This window comes from Tursiops truncatus, chromosome 13 (assembly GCF_011762595.2).
Source record: "Tursiops truncatus isolate mTurTru1 chromosome 13, mTurTru1.mat.Y, whole genome shotgun sequence".
Lineage (NCBI taxonomy): Eukaryota > Metazoa > Chordata > Mammalia > Artiodactyla > Delphinidae > Tursiops > Tursiops truncatus.
In genome coordinates this window covers 22141302-22157377 of record NC_047046.1, presented here as the reverse complement: position 1 = coordinate 22157377, position 16076 = coordinate 22141302, and the positions used below count along the sequence as shown (strand labels likewise).

Sequence of the window (16076 nt, the reverse complement as noted above, 5' to 3'; positions counted from 1 at the left end):
TTAAAGGGGACGCGCTGTTCCCGGCCTGTGGAGGGGCTGGAGTCTCCAGATGCGGAGCGGGCCAGGGACTCGGCCCAGCCCTGAGCGGAGGCGGGACCACGGCCCCCAGGCGACCCTTCCAGCCCAGAAGTCCCATCCCCAGTCAGGCTAGTCCCCACGGTCCCTTCCACCCTCCTTGGTCTCCTGGGGAGGGGTTTGGGTGTTTCTAGTTGCTCTGCCTCCCCAGATAGTGGCCTCCCCGGGTGAGCACAAACGGGCAGTTCCCAAGACGAACTCAGGAAGCGATAGGGGCCCGGGGATGCAAGTCACCTCCGGCTGGAGTGGACCTCCTTAGCTCAGATAAATGAGGCCGTCCAGCCTTGGGTGTCGGACTTCCTATCAGCAACGCCGGCCTGGGGGAGGGGGAGGATGGCTCCGTTTTACCCCCACTTAACCACTGGCTCCTTATCGAATGCTCCCTCAGGTTAGGGGAATCCGTGGCTGAGGCCCACGTTTCTGACGCTGCGGCCCATACACTGCAGTGGGGACAGGCCAGTCCTGGACCACCTCTGGCTATCGGGGTGGGCCATGGAATAAACGGCAGAGGCTAGGCGGCAGCCTGGCTCTGGAGAGTTAAGACCCACTGGTTTCTTTTCAAGCTGCACAGGATAGACCTGGCTGGGACCAGCGGGAAATCCTGCCCCTGCTGCCGTTGGGCGGGGACACCAGGCCTGGCTGGGCAGCAGCCTCACTGGCCAGGCGGGGCTGCTGCGGGGAAGCACCACCACCAACCGCCCAATGCTCAGAGCTTTAATAAAGCTCCTACTGTGTGCCAGGCCAGCTGTGTGCCCTTGACCTGAAGGAAACAATGAGTCACCTCTATGAGGGACACTCATGCCCAAACTTGGGCTGAGTCAGGAGAGTAGCTGGTGGCGCAGGGATTTGAACAATGACTATTATGGGAATAACTTCATTCAAGGATTGGGGCATTTGTTACCTACTATGTGCCTGACCTCCTGGTGGCAGGCTGCTCACATCATCTCACTGAGTCCTTGTGACCTTTCAAAAGGTGGGCTCTTACCCCAATACCCAGGTCGTGCAGGTCCCACTCTACCCTCTCCACAGCCCACTCCATCCACTGTAGAGTGAGGAAGGCCCGTGTCTAGAAGTAGTAACTAACGGCTGACATTGACATGGAGCCTACTGGGTGCTGTGTCTTTTGGCACTGCAAAACCAAGAGCAAAAAGCAGGGAACAAAACAGAGCCAGCTCCCAGGCTCACAGTCTAGAGGTGGCTCCTGGGCTGCAACAGGGACAAGGCACTGGGGAGAAGGGAGTGGGGAGCAGGAGTGGGGGTGGGATGGGCCTGCAATTTTTTTTTTAATTTATTTATTTAGTATTTATTTTTGGCTGCGTTGGGTCTTCGTTGCTGTGCGAGGGCTTTCTCTAGTTGCTGCGCACGGGGGCTACTCTTCATTGTGGTGTGAGGGCTTCTCATTGCGGTGGCTTCTCTTATTGCAGAGCATGGGCTCTAGGTGCGCGGGCTTCAGTAGTTGTGGCTTACAGGCTCTAGAGCACAGACTCAGTAGTTGTGGTTCATGGGCTTAGTTGCTTCACGGCATGTGGGACCTTCCGAGACTAGGGATTGAACCCCTGTCCCCTGCATTGGCAGGCGGATTCTTAACCACTGTGCTACCAGGGAAGTCCCTGTTTGTTTTTTTAAAAATATTTATTTGTCTGCGCTGGGTCTTAGTTGCGGCAGGAGGGATATTTGTTGCAGCATGCGGAATCTTTAGTTGTGGCATGTGGGATCTAGTTCCCTGACCAGGGATTGAACCCGGGCCACCTGTATTGGGAGAACGGAGTCTTAGCCACTGGACCACCAGGGAAGTCCCAGGCCTGTAATTTTTGATCAGTGAACAGTAAAGGTGAGGGAGGGATCTGTGTGGATATCTGGAAAGAGAGTGTTTCAGTTTCAGGGAATAGCCAGGGCAAAGGTCAAGGTAGGCGGGTGCCTGGTGTGTTCAAGAAAGAGGGAGGGGGTCTGTGAGGCTGGGTGGAGGCAGATGGAGGTGGGGCTGAGGGGCCACACCTCTTTTGAGGGACCTGGGAGCCAGGGAGGGAATTAGAGCAGGGGAGGGGTGTGACCTGACTTAGGTCATAACAGGTTCCCTGTGGTACTGTGGTGGACAGGGCAGGGGCCCTGGAGGAAACCAGGTGGTGCCAGTGTTGAGAGGAGTTGGATTCTGGCTGTATTTTGAGGGGAAAGCGGATAGAATATGCTGGTGAATCGGGTGTGAAGGTGAGGACAGAGTTACAGGTTTGGGGCTGCTGATACCTGGGGAGGACAGGATTGCTGCAGATGGGGCAGGGGAAGATCAGGGTGTGGAAACTAAGTAATTAAATTCTCCATGCTTTTTTGTGTTCTCCTTTTACAATTTTGGGAAACTGAGGCCCAGAGAGGGCAAGGGATGTGTGTGGTCAGCAGCTGTGCAGGAATTTGACCCCTGCTCATATCTACCTCGTGTCTCTGCAGGGCCCTGGACACAGGAGAGGTCAGACTGAACCTAGGCCCTTCTGTTGGTCATTGGGTGAGATGGTTAAGCTCCCTGAGTCAGTTGCACTGTTTGTAAAATGGGACAACAGCAGTCACACCACAGAGTTGTGAAAATGTTATTACTCAGCCGAGTGCAGCCAGGGCATACATCCACGGCTCCTCTGAGGAGGAGGAGCTGAGGGGGGATTGTTCCTCTCTATCTCCAGTCCCCTGAGCTGTGGCCTGCCATCACAGAGGCCCACTGCAGACCAGAGACTCCAATATTCTGACTCTAGGACACATGGCAGGTGTGGTTCCCACTGGTGTGGCCAGACCCACGGCCCAGGCCATGGAGGGCCTTGGCTTTGATCCCCTGTATCGTAAGGCGTCCTCTCCTCTTCCTGGCAGGACCAAGGGAAGTACAGACACCACTGGTGGGACGAGAGGTTTGGGCTATGGTTGTCCTGAGCCCATCCCCACAGACCCCACAGGCCACCTTTGAGTACAGAATGCTGTGGCTCCAGTGCAGGCTCGGGCTGGCCCTTGGGCGATGGGCACATGGCTGGATTTCCAGCCTCAGCTGCTGGGTGCTAGGGTGCAGCCTGCTGGCCTCGGTTGCAGCCGGAGGTTGGACGATGGGCTTGCCGGCAGGCCCCAGCCCTGGCACTGGGCAGCTCAGGTCCTGGCTGGTTCCATCCGATGCCCTCTGGGCTAGACTGACCTGTGAGCATGGCCCAGGATGAGTTGGTGACCCGCCGGGGGCTTCAGGATGCTTTGTCCAGATGTGGGTCCAATCATGACGACTGCTCCTGCCCCGGCTGCGGGGTGAGTGACCCCAAGCTCCCCTGAGCTGCCTCCTGTGCCCCGGAGAAGCAGGACCAGAAAGCCTGGAAGGCCCGCTTTCCCACCAGCCTCCATCTCTCTGTGCTCATGCTCACTCTGCGCCCAGCAGCTCTGTCAGGAGCGGGGCAGGATGGGGCGCTCCAGGGCCCGTGGTTGGGCCTAGGGGAGGCCCTGTCACTGCACTGTCCTTGGCTCCAATTTCCTCCCTTGGAGGTGAGCCACTCCCTGTGAGCCTTTGTCCACGCGTAGGGGCAGAGATCGGTCTCCCACTGACCCCTGAACCTTGGCCTGGGTCTGCGGGGTGTGGCCTTGTGGGACCACGAGGGTGTGCGGAAAATTTTTATCCTAAGTGTGACTGACCAGGAGCTCTTGAGAATTGGGAGCAGCGTGAGGAACCCGGTTTCCACTCCCCACCCCATCCCCAGGCTTCAGCCAGCTCTGCGCGGCCCTTTGAGACAGGGCTTGGAACCCACGCCTCCTGAGGGCATCTGAGGTCAGTGCAGTCCAGACGTTTCTTTTGGCTGAGAGGACCTGGCCTGCCTGACATAAGCACCTCCACCCTGGGCCTAGGCGCCAGGGACGCGAGGCTGCCCCCGCGGGGTCCGCAAGCTCTGGGCAGGAGTTAGGCAACGCCTGTCACACTCCGTGGCTGTCCCTGCAGCAGCTGCTGGGAGGGCTGCTCATGATCCCCTAGCTTGGGCTGCAGGCTGGGGAGGGGGTAGACCGGGCACCCAGCCCTTTAGAAATAGGATGCCTGTGGGCGGCAGGTCAGGAGGGGGAGAGCGCAGGCTCTGAGGAGCCCCCTCGGGCCTGAAGGCAAGTCCCATCTCCTCACCTGAGCCACGGGGTGCTCACACTGCCTCAGGGGCTGATGTGCACTTGGCACGATGCAGCCCGGTGATGTCGTGGGTGCGTTCGGGCCTCAGGAGTGTGAACTCTGGCTCTGATACCTGCCAAGACTGAGGTGGGAGCGTCCTTGGCTCCTTGCAAGAACAGCACTGGCCTGTGTGGCGGGGCTGCGGGGAGGAAGGCAGAGAGGGCAGCTCGGGTCATGGGGGCCTGAGGGAGGCCAGATCTCATGGGTCATAGCCAGCGTGGCAGGAGCCTCCGGAGGGTTTTGAGAATGGTGAGGTCGGTCAGCCTCCATGGGGTAAGGGCTAGAGGGGTGGAGGGAAGCTGGGAGCCCTGCGAGAGGGCCGTGGGAGGCATGGGTGTTTTTGGTGCTGCGTCTTGGAGAGCCTGATGGTTTACTTTGGGGTCTGAGAGAACAGGAGTCAATGAGGAACTCCAAGGTTCAGGATGAGGGAACAAACTCTTCCACTTGCTGAGAATGGGGTGGAGGGAGGTGCGGGGCAGGATCCAGCCCTTTCAGCCCATCAGATCCCAGGAAGAGCTGGCACTTGGGAGAAGGGTGGGCAGTCAGCCAAGCAGTGAGGGGTCAGAGGAGCCCTATCACAGCCTGGGAGCCCCTGTATTTAGAGGTCAGGCAGAGAAGGAGGGCAGCAGAGGCTGGGAAGGCACCACCAGTGATCTGGTGACATGGAGGTTGCTACTGTCTCCGCAGAGGCAAGACCGATTGGAAGTGGTTTCTAGAAAGGGAGAAGAGGTGGATGCCAAGGAAAGAGTAAAATGGCTTGGTGGCTGGAGGGGGATTAACGAGGGGTAAGGGAGGGTTTTCCAAAAGTGCAAGCGCAATGCGTATTCATTTGGGAAATGGGCTGGTAATGCAGAAAAAGAGGAAACGGGAAACCAGAGTTAGTTGTATGTAAAGTACGTCCAGGTGGGCTGGGGAGAGAGAAGACCCGGGGTGAATGGTCAGACCGTGGGGCCAGTAGGGTGCTGTGAGCAGTGTACCCACTTCCCCAGGCCCTGCTCTCTCTGGGCAGGGGATGGTAGGGAAAATTCACTCCAAACCCTTGCCCCTTCCCCTGGTTGAAGGTGACAATCTCTCCTTGAGCCTTAGGACACTAGCTGTCTTTGACTGGGTGGGTGTGTTAAGTTTGTTTCTTGAGCATCTGCCTGGGGACACATTTATGGACTAAGTTACAGTTGCTTACCTGGAAAATGGCTTTTCCCAGATGGACGTGATAAGAGCCTTGGATCTTTGAATGACTGAAACCTACTGGCCTGCTTTGGATACTTATCTTCATGCGGCTCCAAGAAGAGACCAGACTGACCACAAGGCCAACAGGTGATGGGTCTACGGCTCTTCACATCTCCTCCCTGATAACAGAAATGTGCTCTGACCCCACACAAGGCAACCAAGGCAGTCTTAACCAAGGCCTCCATTTTAGTTTTAGGCTGTTTACCTAACTTTAAAACTCTAACCCCATAACATCAAGGAAGCACAATAACCACTACCACTTAAGTAGGAAATATAAAAACGGTTCCCCTCCTTTACTGTCACTAAGGCAGACCTGCGTCCTGAAGTGTGTGGAGGCTCAGAGGCCCACCAACTCCGCCACTGCTGGGAGGGGCGTTCAGAGGGCCCTGTGACCCAAAGCTCCCTCAGAGGGCTCCCAGCCATGGATACCCAACACAGTGCCCCCCCCCCCCCCCCGCAAATCGACAGACCTGGGCTATGACGTCCCCTTGAGACACGGCTCAGGGTCAAAGTGACACTCGAACCCCCTTTCCTTGCCAGCAGCACCGTGACCAACACTGCAGTGTCACATCTTGACCGTACAGATTTCCTCACACATGACGCTTGAATGAGCTGTGATCTGGGGGGTTGGGGACATGCTCCAAGTAGATGTGCAGTGGCTGCAGAACAGAGGCCGAGAAGGATGACGGTTTATAAACATTTGGAATTTTATTTTAAAAAAAAAACATCACAACCATGAACATTGTTTGTTACAGTTAGAGAGGCCCTCTTGGTTCTCCACAATGATACTGAGCATGCTCACAAGGGATTCCCATTGTTTAGTCTTAGTTAAACAACCATCTTTAAAAGAAGGAAAAAAAAACTCGGCACACTACCATTTAACTTGTTTTAATGTTTCTTCACAAATGGTGAAAAATACTAAAGTACAGACAGGAATAATCATAATGTTGTGGCCAACATTATAAATATGGAATTATAAATTTAAAACATTTTCTGGTTTAAAAAATAAATCTGGTAGTCAATGCAGCTCTGCGGGGTCTCTGCGTCTAGTAGGGCCGGTCTCTGCGTTCCTGACGGTGCTCACCTCTGCAGGGCAAAAAGGAAAAAGGGGCAATGTGTTAAAAATGGGGAGAGGAAAGGAAGCCCTTCCACAGCCCTGAGCTGAGCTGCTTGCCTCATTCCCACAGAACAGGTGAGACCTGCCGCCCAATGGGCCCTGTGCTCCACAGCTGTTTCTACCACCACATACTTATCCATTTTTCCAGGTCCTCCACGCCCGCCTCTTCTTCCTCCCATCTGTTCCATCAAAGGTCCAGGGGGTCCCCCAGGGCCACCTCGTCTTCCTCCACCAAAGCCACCACGGTCCATGCCCCGGGTGCCACGGAAGCCACCTCTGTCTCCACCACGGCCACCTCTGAACATTCCACCAGGACCACCTCGATCCATGAGGCCACCTCTTCCTCCCCGCATGCCACCAGGGCCACCTCTGCCACGGTCACCGCCTAAGGTAAGGGAAAGTACAGGAGAGGACAGAGAGAATGGGTGAACGCAGAGGTCCCCTCAGGATCTGCTGGGGTCACAGTTTAGAACTAATGGAACTACAGGTGACCCTTGAACAACAGCAACAGGTTTGAGGTGCATGGGTCCACTTATACATCGATTTTTTCCCACTAATATAAACTACAGTACTAATCTGAGGTTGGTAGAATCTGAGGATGTGGAGGGAGGGCTGAAAGTGGATTTTTTTTTTTTTGCTGTACACAGGCCTCTCACTGCTGTCGCCTCTCCCACTGCGGAGCACAGGCTCCGGACGCGCAGGCTCAGCGGCCAGGGCTCACGGGCCCAGCTACACGGGCCCAGCTACTCCGCGGCATGTGGCATCTTCCCGGACTGGGGCACGAACCGTGTCCCCGGCATCAGCAGGCGGACTCTCAACCACTGTACCACCAGGGGAGCCCCTAAGTGGATTTTTTTTGACTGCACAGAGGCCCAGCGCCCCAACCCCCGCATTGTTCAAGGGTCAACCGTGTAACTTAAAGAGCCCCAGTGTCCAGGGCTGAACTTGCTGAAATCACCAACCTGGTCTGGGCAACACAAGAGGTTAGTGCCAATTGAGGGTACCTACCCGGGGGTGGGAAAGGTGGTGGGAGGAAGCCTTCAGGCTTTGGGGCCTTACACTGGTTGCACTCTGTTCTCCACGCAAAGTTCTGGTTTCCACACCCCCTGCATAAAGTTACATCACAACAGTATCACTTAAGTGAACAAGTAAAGGCACCACCTGAGCAGAAACCACCATAATCACTGAGTCCACAGAAAACGGCTTTTGAGCCTCAGGCAGCAACACACATAGCACCAGAGTTTGATCCAGCAAAGTCAAACCATGTGGGCCTGAGTCCAGTGGACTCTGACCGTCTCCCTAAGGCTCCAAGCCAGTAAAGGACCGAGTACCACCACCGCCCCCAGCAGAGCCATCATGGTCATCATTACGCTCCTGCGGATGAAAAGAATCCAGCAGGCCTCCCCAGAATGGGAATGGGGCAAGATGTAGGGAGACTGCACTAGTACGCTATCAGTGTGCCCCGAGAAGTACATACGGATTGGGGCACTGCCAGTCTCCAGCTCGGTGCTGGACGTTTCCTCCTCCAGATGGGTTCCCTCGGGAACCGCGGGGCCCTCTTGGTGGGAAGCCTCCTCTGTCTCCTCCACGGCCTCCCATGCGACCCATGGGTCCTCCAGGACCTCCTGGGCCTCCTGGACCTGCAATAAGCATAAACCACCTCTTTGCAGCACCAGATTTGCTACAGGCATACATCTCATGAAGGGAAACAGAAATAGAGATCACAGCTGTCGCTGCCCCATCACCTGGCCCATACTTTCCCACAGGCCCAAGGGCTAGTCACTGCAGTTAGCTCCACAACAACTTGAGGAGGGCAGATGAAGAGAACAGCCCAGGGCTAAACCCCAGGCAGTGTGGTTCCCAATAGTCATCGATCTAGATACCTTTTCAGTATTGCTAACGGGCTTGCCTTCACTCTAGAAACCAAGTTCCTCAAAGACAAGTGTACTAAAAAACTTCCAAAGCAACACAGAAAGAGACAGCATCCAGTAAATACCTCCTCGGAGCGGCGGTGGCATCCCTCTACCCTCACGGGGGGGCATTCCTCCCCGCATGCTGTTCATTGGAGGCTTCTTCCGAGCAAGAGAAACTTTAAGTTTGCTCCCTTGAAAATCTTTCCCTGAAACAAGGTAACAGAACACCAATTACTCCCAACCTTCCAACTCTTAGTCCCCTTGAGGGACCAGGCAAGGTTAGATGACTCCTTTCACCAACCCCGCCCCCTATATCAAACCAACCATTCCTGCTTCATCAAGTGTGCCCACCCATGATGTTCCCTAAGATTTTTAGGCAAGGCCAGAAAAGCCTTTAAAAGAAACAAACAGAAAAACAAAAAAATAGGAGAGGCAGAACTTTCTGACACTTTTGTGCGAAGTGAAATTCCAGGATCAATGTCAAAGCCACATATATATGTAAACGCAAATGTATACGGCTGAGGTGTCTGTGGGACTTTCTGCACCTCTGACATCCTTAGAGAAGAATTACAACTTTAGCATGAGTCTTTGAACAACAATGACTGAAAGTAAGGGATCTCTTAACCCATGGTCAGCGCCCGGGCCCTCACGTGGCTGAGGGGAGCACGTGACAAGCACTTCCCAGCAGCCATCCAGTGCTCCTCCAGGAGCAGACAGAGGGTCTTCTTGCTCCTCTGGCTCTTGAGGTCCTCCTTCCTGCCATGTCCTATAGCCACACAGAGGGAGAACCTATCTGTCCCCGGTCCCTAGAACCACTTTAAGAGAACAACATTTAACAGCCAGAATTAATACATCAGAGCAAGACCCTTTCTTTACCCACAAGTTGACACAGGCAACACTTGCTACCAGACCTTCTGTGTGCCCCAGAGGAGGCAGAGCTAAGAAGGCTAGGAGTACACCCTTGTTGACCTAGGGTTCCTACCATCAAACCACTCGACAGCAGTTTTGGCAGTTGGCGGGTCTTCATAGGACACAGTAGCATCGCCTTTGGGCTTTCCTGTTTCCTTGTCCAAATAGATATGGATCATGGGTTGTCCAGTCCTCTTGTTTATCTAGGCGTAAAATAGCATAATGAAGCTGTGACCAGAATATAGTTTTCAGGGGAAAATCCATGTGAAATTCTTCTTTTTCTTTTCCATCCAAGTTCTCTACTGTCAAAAAGCAGTCAATTTTCCAGACACACATTCAGAAGGATGTTATAGTTTATCTGAGTGGTGGAATTATGGGTGACTTATTTCCTAAATAGCTACCACAAATCTGTACTTAGAAGACTTTCCCTTAGATGTGTTTTATCATAAAACCAAAATAGGTTTTATCATAAAACCGAAGTTCCAAATTGTGTAAATGAACTTTTCAGGTCCCATTCCTCCCCAGCCACCTTTTCCTTCCTGTGTCCCTGCACCTGCCCCAACACCCTGTAGGTCACACTAACAGGCACCCAGTGAGCAGCCACCTCTTAGGACTCAGGCAGGCTTTGATGCCATCATATAAAACACATCTCACATAAAGTAAAAATTACTATCATTAAGTACAACATACAGGGCTGTGAGTGCTCTAAAAGGATCTTGGTTATCTGAAGTTCAACACAGCCAGTTTTTCGAGACAGAACAGATGACTAGTTTTTCAGCTCAACACCAGATGCAAGTGGCTTGACTTCAAGAGCCACACTGCACAAGAATATGGCTTTATGTGTTTCTTGCATATGATCAAACTCTTATCTGCATTTATAGATAAATTACGATATATATGTTATATATATTTTATATATATATATATATGCTGATACGTATGTTTTTATAAAGGACATACACATAAACACTGAAAGGAAATGTGGCGAAATAGTGGTATGAATGATGGGGTATGTCAGTTTAAAATCTGTAATTTTACAAAACTTTGATAGTAAACACTGCTTTCTTAACTACGCATAAACCCCACATACCCAAATAAACATATTCACAAGTAGAGAGAAATCTCCTTATATGATTTAAGATTTACCAAAATCGCTGGATAGAAAATGCCATTCAAAATATACCATTAACTAAAAAATAAATCTAAATCTAAAAAGATCTGCAAAACTTTTAAGGAGATTGGCTTTACCAAAGACCTAATAAATGGAGAAATACAATGTTAATGGGTCAAATTCTTATAGATTCAGTGACTTCCCCGCAGTGGTTAAGAATCCGCCTGCCAATGCAGGGGACACGGGTTCGGGATCCCTGCTCTGGGAAGATCCCACATGCCATGGAGCAACTAACCCTGTGTGCCACAACTACTGAGCCCTCACATGCAGCAACGAAGACCCGATGCAGCCAAAATAAATAAAATTCTTACAGGTTCAGTAAACATCCAATAGGTTTTTGTGGGTTTTTTGCCGCTCTGCACAGCATATGGGAGCTCAGTTCCCTGACTAGGGATCAAACGAGTGCCCCCGGCAGTGGAAGTGTGGAGTCCTAACCACTGGACGGCCAGGGAATTCCTCCAATTGGGGTTTTTTAAGGAACTTCATAAACTGGTTCTAAAATGTATATATATATAAAATGTATAGAGCAAGGAGTAAACATTTCTGAAGAAAAAGAATAAAACAGAAGAATTTGCCTTACTAGGTATCAATATCGAGCATAGAGTAATTAGCAGTGCTACTAGCATAGGATCATGCAAATTAACCAAGTATACAAAACAGCCAAGAAACAGCTTCAGGTAGAGGTGTACTTTCTATGTGAAAGCATTATACACCACCAGGGAGAAGATGGCTCTTTCAAAAGATGTTGCGGAATAAAAGCTCTTGCAAATGGAAAAAAATAAAGACACAAACCAGTAAGGTAATGACCTCTAAGTTCAACCACAGTAAAATTAAGAACTTCTACTCATCAAAAAAAAAAAAAATGAATAAGTGGGCCACAGGGAATTCCCTGGCGGTCCAGTGCTTAGGACTCCGCTCTTTCACTGCTGAGGGCACAGGTTCAATCCCTGGTCGGGGAACTAGTATCCCGCAAGCTGTGTGGCACGGCCAAAAAAAAGAAAAAAGTGAGCCACAAACTGGGAGACCTGTATTTGCAACAAAGGACAAACAACCCAAGTTAAAAAAAAGGCAATTCCCAGTGAGGCTGTGGCAGGTGTGCAGTCAGAGTGCCAGTGGGAGTCTAAGCTGGTCAGCCAGACAGTTATTTTGAGGTTAAACACTGTACACATCTTAAGAACCAGCAGTTCTACACCTGGACATAATGGGGTCTCATTATCCGTGGATTCAAATTTGCAAATCTGCCTACTCATCAGTATTTTGCCTACCAAAATCAACACTTGGGGCACTTTTTGTGGTTACTTGCAGACGTGCACAGAGCGTGAAACACATGTTGCCAGATGCACATGTTCCCAGCTGAGAAGGAACAAGATGATGCTCTCTCCCTCTCATTCTAACTCTCTCTAGAAGACCAGAGGACAGAGAGTGGGAGGATGGGGCAGTGTTCTGTAAGAAGTTCTGGCTCTGGGACTAGATGGATGAATATGAATACCAACTTGGGCAAGTCACATTTCTGAATCTTTTTTTCTTTGTAAAATGAAGTGAGTAGATCTATCAGGATGAATTTTTTTAGAATTTATGATTATAATATATGTGAGATGTGTGTATTTGTACATACTTCCCCCGGGGACAGTGGCTCAGCATAATGATTTTAACTACCATGAATAACAAGAATCAAGTATATACACAATAGAGAAACTAGCACACCAGGAGACAGGTACAAGGACATTCACTGGAGCATGGCTTATAAACTAAAAAGTTAGAAACAGCCTGTTAAGAGAATTTATGAATAACTTGTGATGTATTTATGAATGAAATACAGATGCCCAGACTTGTGGAATTTTGACCTAGGGACCCCCCACCTTCTCAAAATCCCAGTTTCTCTTAGTTTTCCTCATCTAATTAATAACCCCACCACCATTACACCAGCTCAGACCAAACCATTCTAGCCACACTAGCTTCTTTGAGCTTACCAGGCAAGCTCCTGCCTCACTATTCCCTCCACTATTCTGAAATTATTTCCCTGCTCCTAGTGGCTCTGTTCCTCATTTTATCCCTGTTCTATCTTGCTGTATTTATTTTCCTCCCTAACAATCACGATCACTGAACATAGTACAACTATATTCCTTTTTACAATATGTTCCCCACTATACGTAAACTCCAAGGGTTCTTATCTGTTTGTTCCCAGTATACTGCCTTACAATAGTGTTTAATAAATACTCTTCAAAAATTATGTAAAACAAAATATTACTGAGGACACATCTATAAAGTAAAGAAAGGGAATGATAAATTTCAGGATGGGAGTTGAGAGAAGGGGTAAAACTGGGAAGACATATACCAGGTACTTCAAAGGTACTCATATAAAGCCGTACTTCCTATGCTGGGGATATGGATACGTAAGTGTTATTTTTAAAACTATGTCATATTCTATATTTCACAATAAGTAATGTTCGTGTTAAGTATTCTTACAATTAACATGATAATTATAAAAATGACCCTGAGTTATCAAGTATGCTTAAATCATGTTTAGCATTTCTTTTCTATAAAAAATTTTTGTTTTTTGCTTTTTGTATTTTAAGGAGCAAATCACAATATGGACAGTCCAGAAGGAAGTGGTTGCAAGATCTGCCAGATCACATGGTCACGCTTTTACTTACCTTGACAACTCCACACTGCTTAAAGAAGTCTGCCAGATCATCTAGAGTCACACTGTCACTTAATCCTTGCACATAAATTGCACTGTTGTCACAGTCTTCATCTGGATCTACAGGTGGGCCTTCCAGAGAAAAGTAGACAAAGAGAGTTATTGTCATGTATCCATTAGGGCTTATTAACCAATGGTCACTACTGCCCACTGGTGCTAAGAGAACTACCAACCTTACTAATAAGAATGACATGGAACTCTTGGTTTATTTTTGATAAAGGAAGCCCCAAACTGCTCTTGACAGCAAGAGTAATCCCATTGATTTACCAGGCTGTTGAACCCCAACACGCACTTGCTTCTGTGCTATTCATTTATAAAGCACAATATAAAAATCAGGAATTTGGAGTTACCTAAATCAAGATCTGGTCCTTCGTCCATGGGTCCTGCCAACCAGGAAAGATCATATAAAATACTGTTAGTGCACGTCTTGCAAGCTACAAACCTTACAAACACACATAGCTATCTACTACACCACCATTTGATGGGGCTTCATTAAATTCAAAATGACCCGCACTGCTAAAATGGAGCAGTGCCCCTTTAACATCTGTGAAAGGTTTGCTAGGGTTTGCTTTTTCTTTGGTTTGCTTTTAAACCATTAACCAAATACACTCTCAATGCTTATGTGCCAAATTAGTGTTAAATTTAAGTCAAATTTTTTCCTCCAAATAAACCAAACTTTAAAACTGTATTCTCCCCCATATTACAGAAGCAGTTGCTCAATACTTCAAGTTACCCTTTGTTTTGTAACCATAGGTTAACCTTATTACCCCTAAGACAATGCCGGCAGTACCCATTAGTCTCTTTTGTATAGATCATTTTTAAACCGCTTATGAAACTAATATAAAATTATAGTTTTCTAAATACTGACTGTATTTTTTTTTAAACACTATCCATGGTAATACTCAAAAACTTACCACCAGGCTTATTGAAGCCACCTCGCTCTCCAGCGCTGCTGGGGGGATAAACGAAGAAATGAAGGCCTTTCCCTTTAAAAGCCAGTACCGCTCTGAGCCTTGTGGGGGCTCGTGGGGAAGAAGGGCACTGGCTAAACACATCTCCAAACAATGCATCTCTCTCATCTTGTCACTATGCCTTTCTTCAGGGCAGCTCGCTCAAATTTCCTTTATATACAACCTTGCTCGTCTGATTGTACACACCACTGTGGTTGGTTCCTTTCATTTCGGGGGGCTGGTATTAATAGTGCAATACTTGGCAAATTGGGGGAAAAATACATCCCAAACACCCACCCCGTCGTCAGCTGAAAAACAGGGAGAGCTTGGTGTGGAGAGAAGTAGCAAGCTGGGGTAACTGAATCTTTTCATGTTCATAAAGGTGCACCCTCAACCTCTCCCAGGGGAGAGCCAAGTGAGGCCCTGGGCTTCCTAACAAGTCACAGTATAATAAAGCAGGAGACACCAAAGTAAAGGCCTACAACACACACCAGAGGACGCATCCAGCCGATCTTCAGCATAAAGCCATACATTTCAGGGCACTAATGGGTTTAACAATAGCTGTGAAAGGAGAATTTACAACAAATACCAAGGCTCCACGGAATGGGGGTGCAACTTTATAGACATATCAGTTGAAAACAATGACAATGGCAGTATAAAATCACCACCTTACGTATTTTAAAGGGAGAAGAAATATGAATTGGGCCTGTTTCTTTTTTAAAAAATTAAATAAAGGCAGCTCCTCAGTGGGAGGCCCTGAGCTTTTTCTAACCAGTATTGCACCTTTAATACCTGAATATACAATTTCAAGCTGTTGCATGCAGCTTTGTTTCCTTTTTAAAAGTACACACCATAAAATGTTCTCTCTCTTTAAACACAAAAGTTTACACTTTAATGTTACACAATTCTAGAGTATTATACCTCCTCTGGTTCATTACCAAACAACAAGTATGCAGTTACCAAAGTTACAGAAGGATTCCATTTATACAATGAATACATTTTGTTAAAAATATTCTATGTATATTTGTCCTCTCCATATGGACACCGTGTCTAGTCCCACTTTTCATTATGCTGCCGGCTGAGTACTGAGTACGGGTACTTTTTAAGTATTGAAGTGTATACAAGGCTCTCACTTTGTAACCTGTAGCATATAAATGCGACAAAGCATGTTAAAAAGTTTCCACGTTTAACAGCCAATGAAAATATCAAAATACTGAGGCAATGAAAAGGGCATGTTAACAACATTGAGTGCCTTACCTGCAGAAGACACTGAAAACCATCACCACACCACAATAAAAAAGAGGGGAGAGGGGAAAGCCCTTGTCCTGTCCCCAAAGGATCCAACTGACTGCTTCACAGTCTGTTGAAAAACCTATGAGGAAAGCCATGATGTTTTCTATGGCTTCAGGAGAGACTTCTCACCCAGAAAGAGGGAACCCCTCTACTAGCAAAGTCTAGCAAAATTAGTAGAATTATTACTTCTGGAGAATTAAAATGAATAAACTTGAAATTGGTTTTGCAATCAAAAAATACTAGGATTCTAGGTGATTGGAAACGTGATGATAGTGATTTCAAGTGTCTACATCTATTTAAAACATCCATAAAGAAGGTGAAACCTTTATAATGGAATGACATTCTTCAAATCAGAATATTAATTTTACTTTATACCAAATTATTCGTAAGTTTTTGCTCTTGTAAAATGACTTTCTTCCAATAAAGATTTCACTGAAGACGTTTTAAGTTATGCAGAATATGCAAAACAGTATTTTAAACCAGTATTGTTCAATAGTAAACAGATTGCTAATGTAAAAAATAAAGACCAACTTTTTAATCTTGAAGTACATTTCTAAAGAA

The 16076-nt window shown here is 48.4% G+C and overlaps 1 protein-coding gene and 1 long non-coding RNA gene across 4 annotated transcripts in view; one reads left to right on the top strand and one right to left on the bottom strand.

Moving 5' to 3' along the window:
* The first annotated feature begins 12 nt into the window (after positions 1-12).
* Positions 13-13139, top strand: LOC141276157 (uncharacterized). Its single transcript, XR_012325249.1, has 3 exons — positions 13-146; positions 5436-7561; positions 11877-13139. It is a non-coding gene; the product is annotated as an uncharacterized lncRNA (long non-coding RNA).
* The window catches only part of EWSR1 (EWS RNA binding protein 1), a 27691-nt gene continuing 17759 nt past the window's right edge, over positions 6145-16076 (bottom strand). The window contains exons 9-17 of one of the 3 annotated variants that reach the window (XM_033837128.2): positions 14187-14224; positions 13623-13655; positions 13226-13344; positions 9474-9603; positions 8575-8697; positions 8056-8218; positions 7587-7684; positions 6711-6963; positions 6145-6547 (exon numbers count right to left, since the gene is read on the bottom strand). In XM_033837128.2, the coding sequence (XP_033693019.1) occupies positions 6508-6547; positions 6711-6963; positions 7587-7684; positions 8056-8218; positions 8575-8697; positions 9474-9603; positions 13226-13344; positions 13623-13655; positions 14187-14224 (997 nt within the window). In that variant the 3' untranslated portion in view covers positions 6145-6507. The remainder of the gene's footprint in view (positions 6548-6710; positions 6964-7586; positions 7685-8055; positions 8219-8574; positions 8698-9473; positions 9604-13225; positions 13345-13622; positions 13656-14186; positions 14225-16076) is intronic. The other 2 variants (XM_033837129.2, XM_073790275.1) reach the window with 2 other exon arrangements.